This window comes from Pogona vitticeps, chromosome 6 (assembly GCF_051106095.1).
Source record: "Pogona vitticeps strain Pit_001003342236 chromosome 6, PviZW2.1, whole genome shotgun sequence".
Lineage (NCBI taxonomy): Eukaryota > Metazoa > Chordata > Lepidosauria > Squamata > Agamidae > Pogona > Pogona vitticeps.
In genome coordinates this window covers 120,220,950-120,235,935 of record NC_135788.1, presented here as the reverse complement: position 1 = coordinate 120,235,935, position 14,986 = coordinate 120,220,950, and the positions used below count along the sequence as shown (strand labels likewise).

The window sequence follows — 14,986 nt, the reverse complement described above, 5'->3', positions numbered from 1 at the left end:
TGACTACCCCAAAAAGCCGTTCCCCCACCCGGGCCAGCTCATACCCCCTTTCCAGGAGGTCTCAAAGAGGGATGGCTCAGGAGGAAAAGATTAACTACCTAGGCACAATGGGCGAGCGGGTACACGTCATCCACCCAGCCCTGTAAGTCTTTTCTTTTTTTAAAAAGGAAACTTTTGGTACACTTGGAGTGGGGACTTGGACATTGAACCCGAGCATAAAAAAATAAGTCACAGGGTTTATTTCTGGTGGAAATTAACTTTTTTTTAGCACGGACCTCCTCCTTCTGTAGCTTGGGGGTCATTTCAGCTTTTCTTCCAAGCTCCCTGGTGTTGGGCAGAAAAAACATGAACAGCTGAAGGCGTGATCATAGCTTTTCGATTTATTTATTTATTTATTTATTGGGGACTACAACTCCCATAGCCACGCTGTGTGGGGATTCTGGGAAGGGCAGTCCCCCTCCACCCACCCACCCACGAAAAAGGTGGCTTTTCTGAGCTTTGAGCATGATCTTGATGTCTGGCGCATGAAAGACTTGGGGTGGTGGTGAGGGCTGTCTCTTAGGTTTGTCTCTTCGGTTTTTCCACTGATCCTAGGGGGAAAAAAACCAACAACCAGCCTTTTGGCTAGGCTGCAATTGGGCCGCCACCACCTCTCACTGCAAAGACAAGCATTTGGGGCCACTCCTGGGTGTGTTTTTAAACACTGGACGGTGTCAAGCTGCTGCGTAAAAGTCAAGGAAATGTCCAACTTGGGTAGAAAGTCGGAATTGAGATGGCAGGAGGGAGGGACTGATCTGAGCAGCCTGCCTTTGCCTTTACGACTTGAGGGGTATTCCATGGCCATAAGTTAGGGATGGTGACCTTTGCCCTTGGGGGGCTCCCTTGGGCCATGGGTACTCTTCCCCAAGACCAGTGACACCAGCCTTTCCCTTTCCTTGACCTTCCCTTTGCTGGGAGAGGAAACCGTGCTCTTATCTCGAATCGGCCATAAACACAGGGATTTCTTGCTCTCATCTCCCATCAGCTCTTGGCTTGGATCACTGGCCCTGGTGAGGTTTCCACTCTTATCTCTGATCGGAGATAAGAAATCAGTGATGGGAGATAAGAGTCGGAACCCCAGGGCCAGGGCCACTGACGGCACCTGACTTCATCTAATGTCAAGAAGAGCTAAAAGCGGATCAACCCAGGCTTGCGTTCCTTATGGGACCCATCCGGGAAGAGTGGCTCTCGGCCCGGGCAGGCTCTGAATCCTCTCTCTCAACAAGCCCTAGGAGGGAGAACAGTCAAGAGTTAGACCCTCTCGGCTCAGGATCAGGACCGTGACCACACGGCCTTTGGGGTTCTGCATCTGCCCAAACAGACTTGGTCTCTGATGGAGAAAAAACTCCAGGTAGAGAAAGAGAGAGATACTGTACATGTTTTTCTAGAAAACGCAACCCGGAAGCACCCCATCAACACGAAAGGGAAGTCTCCTCTAATTTTTTTATCTCTTTCTCTCCCCGCCCTTCCTGCCTTTCAGTCTCTCCGGAAGCGGGGAAGCGCCGCGAGATGGGTTTTGGGGGGCTCTCCAACTCTCGCGAGACGTGACTCCGAGCCGGGAACGGGGCGGGGCTTGAGGTGTCATGGCGGCCCCCATTCGCCGCCCATGAGTTTCGTGTTGGGGAAATCTTGGCGGCCGAGGCGGCTGTGGGTCCCGATCCTGGGAGGTAAAGGGCGGGGGGGGGCTCTTAGGCCAAGGCTCTCCCTCCCTCGGCAGACACCCCCCCATTCCAGACTCCCTTAGCAGAGATGAGGGGAAGGGGCTAGCCTGGGATTAATTCCATGACTCCCCCCCCTTTCCAACAGCCCGGTTGCCTCTTTATCCGCGGGGACCGGTGCCCCCAACCCCCCCTCCCACGCGGATGCCGAAAAGCGCGGAAGCCTCGAACGCTATAGACATGACATGGTTTCTGGCGCCTTCTAGTGGCCATTTCTGGTAAATACACCCTGGAGAGACAAAAATAGGCATTTCTGGAAATTTTTTTAAGTTTGTACTTCCAGGCAGCGGATAAGAGAATCAGTGGATACTGATCCCACAGAGAGAGGGGGTCCTACTTTATTGTTATTAGAATGCACCAGTATGGCTTTGAAACATCACTTCTTTTTTGGGGGGAGGACTACTGCACTACTGTAGTCCACAAGAAGGCACACTGTCGAGCTCCTGAATGTGTGCTGTGATCTTTGTCTCTGTGTGTGTGTGCGCCCGCGCGCATGTGTGCGTGCGTGTGTCTTGCATGGCAGGACATGAGAACAGAAATCTTGGTGCCATCTCAAATTCAAGCAAAGCAAACTCGGAGCTTTGGTGGGGTCGAAATTATTCCTTTTTTGACAACTAGGCACCAGATTTCTGTGTGGTTGTGCTGTCTGGAATTCCCCCCAGAAGTTCCCCCCTTATTTGTTTAAGCTTGTACCCCACCCGTTTAGTGGACAAGCCACTAACTGCTCCAGGCAGCTTCCAGGAAAACATAAAAAATATACGACATGCAGTATTAGTTATAGACAGAAGACCTGAGTTCAGTTTGGGCATGGTTTTGCTTTGCTTAAAGTCTCCTTTCCCTGCAGAAACCTGACTCCCTCTTGGCCCGCACACCCCTTTTTGCACGTTGGGATGCATAAAGCACGAATTGTTGGCCCTCTCGAGCTGTGTTTGGAACCAGAAGAAAGGTTTGCCTAAATACTGTCCGGGGGGGGGGGGTGTCACCTCGTAGGGTTGGGCCTTTAGAGGGGCCCCCTGAGGCTTTTGAGATGGAGGCCGAACCCCCCCTCGGCAGTCAGCTGGTCTTGGGAGTCGATCCGCCAAAGGGCAGCGACGGGGCAGCCGAAGAGGATCCTGTACCTGCCACGAAGGTGCCCAGGCTTAACGGGGACCAGGAAGGCGAGAGGGTGGTTGTGGAGAGCGTTCCCGGACCGCTGTGCGCCGAAGACGAGGGCAAAGGGGACGCCGTCCTGCATTTTGAGAAGGGGGAAGAAGAAGGAAAGACGGAAGAAGACGCGGAGGGCGGAGAGGAAGCAGAAGGAGGAGAGTATTAGTGAGTACGGAGCTGGCCTTGCAGGCCGTTAGATGAAACGTCAGCGCAGTTTGGTCAGAACAGGTGGGCCCGGTGCCCAATTCTGGCGGTGGAGGCAGGATCTTGCATTTCCATTTCTGGGTGTGGGGTGGGGACAAGCTACCTCAAAGGCTCTGCCTCCCATAATGAGCTTGCCCAGGTGTTAAGATACTCAGGGGAGGCCTTTCTCTCAGTCCCATCATCCTTACAGGCACATTTGGTGGTGAGACACGGTAGAGGTGCCTTCTCTGTGGCTGCTCCTTTAGACTCTGGAACTCCTTGCCACTGGAGGCCAGCCTGGCCCCGTCTTTGCTCTCCTTCCGCAAGCAGATAAAAGACCTTTCTTTTCAGGCAAGCCTTCTATCAGTGACCTGAGTGGGATCATTTCTGACTGCTTTACATTTCTGCTTCAACTGTGTTTTTAGCATTGCTTGTATTTCCTGTTTCTCAGAGTAGTATTTGTTCCTTTTGAATACTTCTAAACGTGTTTTCAACTTTAAATCTTGCCTTTTTTTAATGATGTACTGTATACCACTTTTGTATACTTGCTGTTTTCTTCTTAAATATTGTCTTCCAATGATGTAAGCCGCCTTGGGTCCTTTTCTAAGAAGAAAGGTGGAGTTAAAAAAAAACTTGATGTAAATATTTGTGTAAACAGGGATCATTTAGGCTCCTGAATAAGCACCAGTCTTGTCTGAAAACCCATGAAAGGTCCGCGTTGGAGTGAGAGCTTGGGCTGGCATAGAAATGGCCTTTTGCAACCGTGGGGCGGGTGAGAACAGAGTTAGCGAAAATGCCTCTGGCGTGACCTGGATTTCACATTTTCCAGCTTCCCCCCGTACGACTTCTCTCAGCCCCCGAAGCTTCTGACCGGCTCTTGGAAAGAATACAGTCGTATTCCGGAGAACTTCTTGAAAGGCTGCAAATGGTGAGCGGTTGGAAACCCGTCTTTTAGGATTTGTTAGATTCCCTTGGATGGTGGAAAGGGTGCCCGGTGGCTCTGGGCCCCGGTCTGGGGCAGCGGGTTGCTTCCTCTGGAGCTGCCGCTGCTGGGGGCAAGGGGGAAAACCGGAGCGGATGGGGCTCCGGAGCCCAATGGCCGCAGTATGTTCCCCAGTGGGAAAGAACGGTCCTCGGAGCCCGAGAACCCTGACCCTGGTTCGCGAGGCCTCGTTGCCTTGGGTGCCCCCTGATGAGGTGCTGCCCGAGGGATTTAACTGACTACATGAGAAGCAGAGGTTCTGGTGCGGCCCTTGGAGGTCATTCTTGTCGGGGTGGCGAGGAATGAATGGGGGAACCCAGAAGGTTCAGGGACGCCTTTGCAAAACACATTGGTCTTGAGAAGGTTCTTACGGAAGGAGTCTTGAGGGTGCCAAGGGTTCCCTCCGGCTCAGGGGCAGGAAGGTGAGCAGAAGGGGGAGGTGGGAAGCACAGAAGTAGCATCGGGACTCCTTGAAGGAGACCCCAAGAGCAGAATTTGGGAACGGATGATCTGTGGGGTGGGGAGAAGAGGGTGATGGGACACGGCCAGAGGGGAGAATCCTTGGGATGTTTACATCATCCTTCTCTCCTTCAGGGCTCCGGACGGGACCTGTCTGCTCACCAACAGTGCCGACAACACTTTGCGCATTTACAACCTTCCTGCTGAGCTGTACGCGGAGGAGTGGGGGACGCTCGCTGAAATGGTAAGGAAAGAGGCCATTGGCAGGTTGGTGAATGTCCATGTGTGTGAGAGAGATAGAGTCACAACCCCTGTTGACACCTTGGCGTGGAGTTAATTGGCTGCAAAGAGCTACTTCCGATTTGGAAATTCTCGGCCAATTCGTAGAGGTTTAGACTAACCAGAGTTAGCCCTCCCAGCTCAGCAATCGGAAACTGAAGCCCATGGCTTCCTTGAGGGAGACCGTCCATCTTGTATTCGGCCTTCCTCTTCTCTGGCTCTCCTCCGCTTTTCCCAGCAAAGAGAGGAGAGGGTTCATAAAATGTGTTGTCCTTTCAACCAGGGGTGGAAACCAGGCAGGTGGCATGGGGCTAAACGAGGGCAGGAAGAGGAGCGAAAGATGGAAACCAAACAGGCTTCCAGGGTGGAAAGCTTCTCTGAAAAGCAAGTCATCATCTGAATGTTAGCGGAAGGGGGGGCCAAGCGTAGCTCCATCAGGAGCAGGTTCCTCAGCGCAGGAGCTGAGACAAAGAAGGCCTGATCTCGTGTCGAGGACCTCCGGGCCTCCCTTGGGGTGCCTGGCCCAGAGAAGCTTGGTCTGGGAGGCTCTGGTGGGCCGGGGAGAGGACCGGGGTCCCAAACGGAGGCCAGAGCTGCCCCTTAGATCTTGCCCACCTTGTCTTCAAAGGGTTGACAACTCCCAGTTTCCGCCTGGCAGCCCTTCCCGGCCTGTCCTTTCCGTGTGCTTTTGGGCGCCTGGCAGGGAAGGGCCATGTGTAGAGCAGAGGAGATTCTGCTCTGGATGACCCCCACAGCATCCTCTTTTCCGGGAAATGGGCACCTGCTTATAAGGGGCGTGGGGTCGGAAGACCGCAAGAACGGCCGGGTCGGAGTAGCAGAAGTTCTCTTTGGGCGAAGGCTGCGGCAAGCCTTTCCTGTTGCACCCGCTCTTCCACGTATCGATATGCTTGGAGTGGAAATTATTTCTTTCTCTCGTTCCCTCCCCAGAGCCCTGTGCTACGCATGGCAGAAGGCGACACCGTCTACGACTACTGTTGGTTCCCGCTGATGAATTCCTCCGACCCGCAAACTTGTTTGTAAATCCACCCGTCTCCCCTTGTCCTGCCTCCCATCTTTTCCCCCCAACCCCTATGCAATTGCATAGGAATGATAAGGGGCCGGAGTGGGAAATAATGGGACTTTTGCCCAAGCCAGTTTCTGCCTTAAAGGAGCAGAAAGGTCTGTGGCCTTCAGATCAGAACCGAGCCTCTGTCTAGACTGGGTGGGAGCCGGGGCTGTGGAGTTTGCTCTGTCGCTAAGGTGCTGAAATGAGTGTTGTGGGAGAGTTTGGATTTATAGTGGAAAGTCTCTGTTCCCCAACACAGCTAGGCTCCCCTTCCTCGGCCACCGCTGCTCCTTACGGCCCTTCCTCCTTCTGTCTCCCTTTGCAGCGTGGCCAGCAGCAGCCGCGACAACCCCATCCACATCTGGGACGCTTTCTGCGGAGACCTGCGGGCCACTTTCCGGCCCTACAACCACCTCGTGAGTACCTGCATAGCTCTCGGACACTTCCCCGGACCAGATTTGGCTTTTCCCTACCCATATTGGTTTTATTCTGTTGTTTTTTCTTTTTTTCTTTCCCCTGTCTAATCTTTCTCCCTAACTTGGGGCTGGCCGTACGATGTAAGGCCAGTGGTCGGTTGAAATTGCCACCAGTTACAAAGTGGGATTGTGGGAGCGGCTATGGGGGTGAGGTCCAGTCATGGCAAAGGCAGACGCCGTGTGGTGAAGGATGGCTGCACAGACACCCCTAGGGTCACTGAATTGTATCTTTTTAAAACAGGTAAAACAGAAACACAGAACGGCTTGTAATGTTGGGTTAAAAGCAGTTTCAAAAGCAAGTGGGCGGGGGGGGGCGGGAGGAAAGGATAGCAGCCACCTGTTAGAAATACCTTCCCCGGTCACCGATAAGCATCAGAATTTATGGACTCTAGTCTGTGCGAATTCCCTCGGCTAGACTTTTCTTAAATTCGATCCTGCCGTCTGTAATCACTTTCCATTGAGAAACCATACCTTCTCTCGGACATAGTAAAGGTAGAGGAAGTGGTTTGGTGGAGCTGAGTTCTGTGGGGCTGCAAGGCATGATGGGCTTGGTAGTTTCCTGAGCAGCACCCTGATAGGCCTCCTTCAGCCTGAAGAGACTAGGGTTACATGCTCTGTATTGAGGACTTGGAACAGTGTTTAGTGTGGCTGAGGAGGCCGATTCGAGAGGGACCATCCCTTCCAAACTAATGACAAATACAATCTGCCCCCTGTCCAGCTCCCTGATTTTGCTGCTTTCGGGACAGCCTCTTTGCCTCGGCCTGCTGGACAAGGGTCTCTTCAAATTGGGAGAGGCCGTGATGCACCGCCTGCCTCCAGGCTGAATGCTCGGATGTCAGGGTTTCCCATCTGTTGAGGTCCATTCCTAAGGCCTTCAGATCTCGCTTGGAGATATCCTTGTATCACAGCTGTGGTCTCCCTCTGGGGTGATTTCCCTGCCCTCATTCTCCATACAGCAGATCTTTCGGAATCCGACCGTCACCCATTCTCATGACACCCTGTATGGAGCACAATAGTCAAGGAGACTGGCAGTGCCTTGTAGCTCACATGGAACGTAGCTCCGACTAGCGATGGCTTCCGTCTTCCTCATGTCTGAGAGAAGCGATGATTTCTCACAGTAACTGAAAGCCGTTGTGGGCACGTGAAAGGGGCTGGCAGAATTCCTGCAGCCATCTGGGGTTGGTAGCCCATGACTTCCAGAAATCTCATGCCCAGTAACCAAAAGTCAGTGTTGAAGAAACCTCTGCGGCTGGGAATCGGCTGTGCGGCCATCCTCTCTTCCGGATTTATTCTCTGCCCTTCAGGATGAGCTGACTGCAGCCCACTCTCTGTGCTTCACCCCGGACGGCGCTCAGCTTTTCTGTGGTTTCGACAAGACCGTGAGAGTGTTTGAAACGTCGCGGCCCGGGCGGATGTGCGAGAACCGGCCAACCTTTGGTGAGCTGCCTCGGGTTGCGTTTCCTCCTTGCCGGGCTTTGAGAGGAAGAGGAGGCTAAAGCTTCGGCTTCCACCCTTGCAGCCCCAGTCATGTCACGCCAGCCATTGGGGTGGGGGTGGGGACGAGTGTTTCCTGGACGTCCTCTGGAAGAGGTCCGGGCAGCTTGGCAACGAGTCTCCCGTCACTTGGCAGGGGGCAGAAGTATCTGCAGTGCAAACAGAGCCGCGATGAATAATTAAAATATTTTAATAGGAAGATCTTTGTACTTTCCCCCACCTTCTCTTCAAGGGCAAGCTTTTCGGTAGCGGCTTCCGCATTGCCGATCTCTTGTCTGTAAATATTCAGACCGTTTAAAATAAAGAGGACGTGGCGTGCTTTAATTTTAAATATCGCCTTCCCAGATTTTGAAAGCAGCTTATAAACTGTTACTGGTTGTGTCTTAAAGACCAATTAAGAGGGAAAAGTCTCATTTTTTTCCGACATGGTCCACGAGCGGCGATGATGGAAATCAGTCCTACGATGGTCACATCCCCACTTGCTTTTTTTGAGGACAAAAAGGTAGTAGCTGTGTTTTTTTTTTCACAGCTAGACCAACAAAGAATGCTGTATCACCGTAAAGATGAGTAAGGTCACCAGCCCAGTGGGTCTGATTTTGGGAGCTAAGCAGGGCTTGGCCTGGATCATCCTCAGCTGGCTCATCACAGGGGAAACTGAGGCAAAGAATCCTAGAATCCTGCCATGGGAAGGGGGCCTCTAAGGCCATCAAGTCCCAACCCCATACTCAAGGCAGGCATCTCAAAGTCAAAGCAGATCTGACAGACAGCTGTCCAGTTTTCTCTCGAAGGCCTCTGGTGTTGGAGCGCTCACCACCTCCCCTGAGGTCATAGGTTCCATTGTCATACTTCTCTAACAGTTAGGAAGTTTTTCCTGCTATTCAGCCTTAATCTGGTTTCCTGCAGCTTGACCCCATGATGGCGTGCCCTGCACTCTGGGATGATCGAGAACAGATCCTGCCCCTCTTCTCTAGGACAGCCTTTCAGTCCTTTGAAGAGTGCTGTCCTATTATCTCCCCTCCACCTTCTTTTCTCAAAGCTAAACAGGCCCAGTTCTTTCCATCTTTATTCCCAGGGCTTGGCTTCCAGCCTCCGATCCTTCTCATTGCCTTCCTCTGAGCTTGCGCCTCCTTCGTAAGGCGACAATTACAAGTCTTTGAAAAGTGTTGTCGTGAATCCCAGAAGGAGCCCCGGGGCTCCCAGTTGGAGTGCCTACGAGTGAAAACTAGGGGGACCCAGAACGGGGCCTTTCAAGACCTCAGGAAAGGGAATTTCTTGAATTGCGCTTAAGCTTTCCTGGGCCGCAACTTGCGTCAACTTATCTCCAGCTTTCCCTTGGGGAAAAAAACGCTGGTATTTTGGGAAAGTGGCCTACAATGTTCCGTCCGTCTTCTCTGGGAGACCTTTTGGTCACAAGTAGACGGTTGCAGGTAGCATGGTGGGAGAAAGCCCCTTGTCTCTCTCTGCCCTCAACCTCATTCCCCCTCTTGCCCTTTTTCCCAGCCAAGAAACGGGGACAGAGCGGCATCATTTCGTGCATCGCCTTCAGCCCCACGCAGCCGCTGTACGCCTGCACCTCCTACTTGAAGACGGTGGGCCTCTACTCCCGGGCGGAGGGCGACCCCCTGGCCTTACTGCAGGGGCACCGGGGGGGCGTCACCCATGCGCTCTTCTCCCCTGACGGCTTCCATCTTTTTACGGGCGGTCGGAAGGTAAGGCGTGCAGGAGAGACGGAGAAAGAGGCAGAGAAGGGAGAGCCAGCGACGGGTTTCCCCCACTTCCAGCAAGGTCTCTCCGGCTTGCGCAGAATTCCCTGCAACCAGTGGCAGGTTTTTCTGCCATAAAAAGGGGGACTATCTTGCACAAGGCAAAATGCATATGGTGTGTTAGTGAGAACCGCCGTGTGCAAGATTGTCCCTCTTTTTTTATGGCAGAAAAACCTGCCACTGGTTGCAGGATGTAGCTGGTTGCATTTTATTTATTTATTTGGCGCCGTCCACCCACCCTTCTCTGCTCGCGGCATGTGGGCGTTGCTTCTCCACCTGAAAGAAGGCGAAGGGAATTCTGCACAAGCCGGAGAGACTTTGCTGGAGGTGGGGGAGGGAGATGGCTCTTCCCGCTCTTGGGGGAGGAATCTGGCAGGACTCCTTGTCCTGTCAAAACCACCGGAGTTGGTGAGAAAGGACAAGACTCGCGAACGTTCTTTCCACCCCCGTGCCGCGAAGCATCGATGCATCCTTCTGCTTTGCCTTCTGCTCTGGGTAAAGCATGGACTTACCCGGCGACAGCCTGTCCTGGGACCGGCTGGGAAAGACGGGGCAGCGTGAAGGCTCCCCATGGTTTTCGGGTCTGGGGAAACCCACTCTTTTATTTACACTTCTCAGTAAAAAGCCTTGCAGAGGGTCCAGCCTGAGTGGCGTCGGGCGAACGGATGAGTCCCATAATCTCTGCCGAAGCAGGGAATAATAAACCCGTTCCATGCGCTCTGTCCCTAGAAAACTCGGCAAAAGAGTGGCGGTAGGACAGACCCGACTCGACAGCACGTATATAATGAGTTACTGCGCTGTCTCAAATGATGGGGGCGCAGAATAGAGAAACCAGCTGCAGGTTCTGAACGCTGACGTTATCTTTGGTGTGTGTTTTGCTGGCAGGATGCAGAGATTCTCTGCTGGGACCTTCGGCAGCCGGACAGGGTTCTCTTCTCCGTTTGCCGGACCGTGGCCACCAACCAGCGGGTGTACTTTGACCTAGATCCGTGAGTGCGGCGACCCTCGTCTCCCCCTCCCTCCCCACACACTCCGGGGTGTTGTTCCAAAGGCTGCCCTACGCCGTGAGGGCTTGCCGAAAACCTGCCACCTGCTGCAGGGTCGTTCCCCTTTTTATGGGACGAAAACGTGCCAACTCTTGCAGCCCTTTCCTCCCCCCCCCCGTCCCCCAGTAATCCACGTGATGGTGTCTGTAAGGTGTGTGTAAGTCAGGGTAGAGCTCCCGGAATGGGGAAGGATGGGATAAGTGGTTGGAGAAATCTGAAAATCCCAGCCTGGTTAAAAGCTTTTACACCCAGATCTTATGACTCTTTGGGGAGTCTCCGGGGGGAAGGAAACAAGGACCGCCCATTGGATGGAGACAGGAGAAGCATCCTCGGAGGATGAACTTGGCCTATGAAATGGGGAGGTTCTTTTGGGGTCTCCGGAGTGCCCGCTGAAGCTCTCCGTGGCGGGCGCCCCTCTCCTTCCGGCTTGGGGGACCGTCGGCAGCCAGCCCTCTCGCTCTTCTCCTCCATATAGAAGCGGGACTTTTTTGGTGAGCGGGAGCACCGAAGGGCTGGTCACCGTCTGGGACACCACCCGGCCCCCGGGCAGCGGCCCTCGGTCCGTGCTTCCGCCCGTCTTGCAATTCCAGGCTCTGCAGGACTGCGTCAATGGGATCAGGTAACGTTATCCGCGTCTGGGCCGGTCTCTGCTGGGGGCTGGAGAAAGAAGACATTGGGTGGGCTCCTGAACCCTGAGGGACTTGCAGCCTGAGACTTGGAGGACAGGGGGGCAATCGCTCCTGACGTCCCGCCCAACTAGCCCACGGGGAGGGGGGGCAATCCGGAAGTCCAGCGAAATGCAAGTCATCTGACGTGGAAGTATGCAGATATGCGATATTTTTACTACAGTTCCCAGTATCCCCCCAGACAAGAGCAAGTCTGATACAGTGGTGCCCCGCATAGCGAGGTTAATCCATTCTGGATTAACCCTCGCTATGAGGAAACATCACTAAACGGGACGCAAAATGCCATTGGAACGCATTAAACTTAGTTTAATGCGTTCCAGTGGCTTCTATACTCACCGTTAAGCGAAGTTTCCTCATAGCGCCACCATTTTCGCGCCCTCGGTAAGCGAGGGCAGGGCGCGAAAATTATTGCGGTGGCCATTTTGGGTCATCCGGTGGCCATTTTGGAGCCACCGAACAGCTGATTTCCCGGTGTCGCAATGCGAAGATCGGTAAGCGAGTTTTTGCCATAGAGGCCATCGGTAAGCGATCGCATTAGCGATCGCAAAAAAGAGATCGCTATGCAATTTCGTCATACGGCACGCTCGTTAAGCGAGGCACCACTGTATTTCTAACCCAAAGCAAAGCAGTTCCTCTTGTGGAGAAAGGGAGCCTCTCACCCTTTTGCGCCTCCAGCAGGAGGCTGCGGTTTGCCCGGGATAACCTCACAGTGAGGGGAGGGTGCAACCTTTCCGATCTCCCTAGGCGGCCGGTCCCATCCTTCTTCCCCAGCGTAGCCAAGAGTGGAGGATCGTGGGGACTGTAGTCACATCACAGGCCTCTCTGCCCACGTCTCCTTAACGCTCTGCTGTGTAGCTGCTGCTGCCAGAGAATCGGAGAAGTCACCTTTCTGGAGGGAAAACTGCCAGAATGGAAGGCTGGGAGGTGTCGGAGGTCTCTGGCTGCGGGAACCCAAGATCGGGAGTTTGATTCCCCCGCGGAGCCGCCTGGGCCAGGCCTGGACCCAATCCTTCGCAGGGTCCCTCTGCCGTTCTAACCTCATTAGAAGGGCCCTGGCCCATGTAGCCACGTGGGCAGGCCGGTGGAGTGGAAGGGGGGCCGCAGACTAGGCTTTGGGCGGTTGGGTCCCAGCGCCTTCCCCGTCTGACCGGCTGCCCCTTTCTGCTCAGCCTCCACCCCAGCGTGCCCCTGATGGCCACGGCTTCCGGCCAGCGCAAATTCCCTGGCCTGTGGGACAGCGGCAGCGAGGAAGAGGAGGAGGAAGAAGGGGACCCCCCGTCCGATCGCCGTGCGACCCGCGGCGACAACAGTCTCCAGCTATGGTGGGCTTCCTTCTCGGCAGCCGGAAGCGAGCAGCCCGAGGCCCTTCCCTGAGGTGTCCTCTCCCGCCTGGGAGCCGAGCCCTTCCTCGGTCCGGTTAGCCCCCCGGCAGGAAAATTGTCCTTTTGTGGCGGATGTGTGAAGGGCTGGTCTCCCCGACGCACTGCAAGTCTTTGCGAGGGTGGATGCCGGCATGCGTGCCTTCATATCACGACGCTGGGTGGATAATGTGAAGCTTGTCCCAAAGCTGAGGGATGTGTGTGTTGGCCTGGAACGACAACCAAAAAGCGGTGTGTTCGTGAGAAGTGACGCTTTGGGGTGGGGAACGCTCTTTTGGGGCACCCTGTTGGGCAGTGGGGTGCGAGTGGTGCCTCTGACAGGAGCCGGCGGCGACTGCGACCGACGGCGGGGAAGGTTTGGTGGTGGAGGAGGCACCAGCAACGGACTGCCGTCTCTCTTTGCTTCTTTTTCTCCCATCCCTCGGGCAGCTGGCACCACAGTCCTGCTCCAAATTCTTTGCTGTCTTCCACCAGGAGAGGATAGTGCTCTGTAGCCCAAGCATCCTCCCCATTGATCTCCATGCCACACGTCCCCCGGGCTGGAAGAAGCGGGAGCTATATTTGGGAGCAAAGAAGTATATACAGTATGTGTGTGCTTTTTTTTTCATTTGGAATATTTTACCCTGACATGCTGTATGTCTCTCGGAGGGGGCCCTAAAGGAGGAGAAGTGATTCCCCCCCAGTTGTTTTTTTTTTTAAACTGTTTTCTCTCCTCTCTTGTGTAAATAGACACCCTGTTCTTCTCCCTTGCCAACGGGTTGGCCAAAGGGAAAGAATCCCTTTTTTTTTTTTTTTTTTTTTTGCTCTGTGTTTTCTTACTGGCCTATTTTCAGGGGACAAAAATACATCGTCTCGCCTTGTAATAGATGTTTAATAAAAGTTTGCTATATTGTCTTAGAGTTTTTCCGGGTCTTTCTCTCTCGAAATGCAACCCAGACTTTGCAGAAAAGTTTCTGGAGGGTGAAGCGGGGGGGGGGTTGTGGAGGGATTTTCCTGTCTTGAGGGGGCGAGTGTTCCCTAGGAAATGGGTCACACACCCACCCCTTACAGGCAGGATCTTACCTCCTTGAGAACCAAGAATCTGGTTCAATGGAACGATCAAGTATAGAGCAATATGTTAAGACTCTGGGCCTGTTTGGGACCCATGTGCCCCCGTGTATCTTAAAAGGCTACGCCTGTGCCCATTTGGAAGCAGGCTTTCAAGTTAAACGGCACGCAGGGCTGGGCTGGGCTTGAGGTGGTGGGTGGCCGGTCAACACCTCTTTTCCCCAAGACCTGTCCAGTCCCCGGCAGGATGGAGGAAAATGAACCACATACAGTGGGATTGTCCCGAAAATTGCCACTGGACGCCAACAAACCCCGTTGCTGTTTCCCCTTCAGCAAAAGTAACTTGAGAGACAGAATACAGGAGTAGGCGGTCTCTTTATAGACGACGAAAGTCGTCTGGATAGCTCAGTGGTTTAGGTCTCTGGCTATGGAGCCAGAGGTTGGGAGTTTGATTCCCCCACTGGGCCTCCCGGGGATCTTTCCCCCCAGAAGAAAGGAAGGAGAAACTACTGAATATTCTCTACCTAGGAAACCCTCGAAAAGGTCGCCAGAAGCCAAAATTGACGGAACATGATTGTATGATTTCTTCAACAACAACAACAACAACAAAACACAAGCTGCTAGCTCTCATGGATTAGGATGGCTACCTCGCCAGGGTTGCTCCAGTGTCTTGTCATTTTTTACACCATGCCCGAAGCCCCATGGCCTCCGTTCAGTGTTTTTAATCCCTAAGTCTTTTTTTTTTCAACGAGAACACCCATTTATTTGTCTCTCTGGTGGTCCATGGTGTCTGTGAAGCTCTTCTCCAGCACCGTACAGTATTTCAAATTAATTATTTTTTTTTTCTTCTCTGATTTTTTTTTTCATTGATCATACGTAGCACCGGATGATGCCATGATCTTGCTTTTGATCTCCCACAGCTCATCCTTAGTCTTAACAAATCTTTTCCAAGCAGTACCTATTAAAATAAGACGTAAACCTCAAATAGCACAAATCCATTCAGTTTTAAAAGCTCAGCCGCCCTCCCAAAAGGGGAGGGCAATAAATAGACCTAGGGTAGTATCTAAAATTCAACCGATTACATCCTAGGAGAAGAATTCCAGAACTTTAGCGGAGCTAACCAAGAACGCTTTTTTTCCCTTTGTTCCAAACTGCTGATCTTGTGTCATTGGGAACCTGGAGGAGATCCTGAGAAATGAGTAGACTCAAAGGAGATCAGAAAG

General features: G+C 53.3%; 1 protein-coding gene across 3 annotated transcripts; it reads left to right on the top strand.

Moving 5' to 3' along the window:
* The first annotated feature begins 1,580 nt into the window (after nt 1–1,580).
* On the top strand, nt 1,581–12,764 carry WRAP53 (WD repeat containing antisense to TP53). Of its 3 annotated transcripts, none has more exons than XM_078378496.1 (11): nt 1,581–1,706; nt 2,602–3,068; nt 3,916–4,014; nt 4,663–4,771; nt 5,755–5,843; nt 6,198–6,288; nt 7,653–7,785; nt 9,343–9,551; nt 10,491–10,594; nt 11,127–11,270; nt 12,507–12,764. In XM_078378496.1, exons 2-11 carry the CDS (start codon nt 2,785–2,787, stop codon nt 12,709–12,711), a joined length of 1,467 nt encoding a protein of 488 aa, XP_078234622.1. In that variant the 5' UTR covers nt 1,581–1,706; nt 2,602–2,784; the 3' UTR covers nt 12,712–12,764. The 3 variants fall into 3 exon arrangements, with proteins under 3 accessions (XP_078234622.1, XP_078234621.1, XP_078234624.1); XM_078378495.1 differs by lacking the exon at nt 1,581–1,706 and adding an exon at nt 1,722–1,975 and having other exon boundaries at nt 2,748–3,068; XM_078378498.1 differs by lacking the exon at nt 1,581–1,706 and adding an exon at nt 1,724–1,975.
* Nucleotides 12,765–14,986: the final 2,222 nt, after the last annotated feature.

What these genes read in the sequence shown, in the direction of transcription:
- WRAP53 (XM_078378495.1), top strand. Translation starts at nt 1,902, where the DNA reads ATGCCGAAAAGCGCGGAAGCCTCGAACGCTATAGACATGACATGGTTT. An exon ending in TCCGACCCGCAAACTTGTTT is followed by an intron (nt 5,844 to 6,197) that starts GTAAATCCACCC and finishes CTCCCTTTGCAG; the next exon opens with CGTGGCCAGCAGCAGCCGCG. An exon ending in TTTTTACGGGCGGTCGGAAG is followed by an intron (nt 9,552 to 10,490) that starts GTAAGGCGTGCA and finishes TTTTGCTGGCAG; the next exon opens with GATGCAGAGATTCTCTGCTG.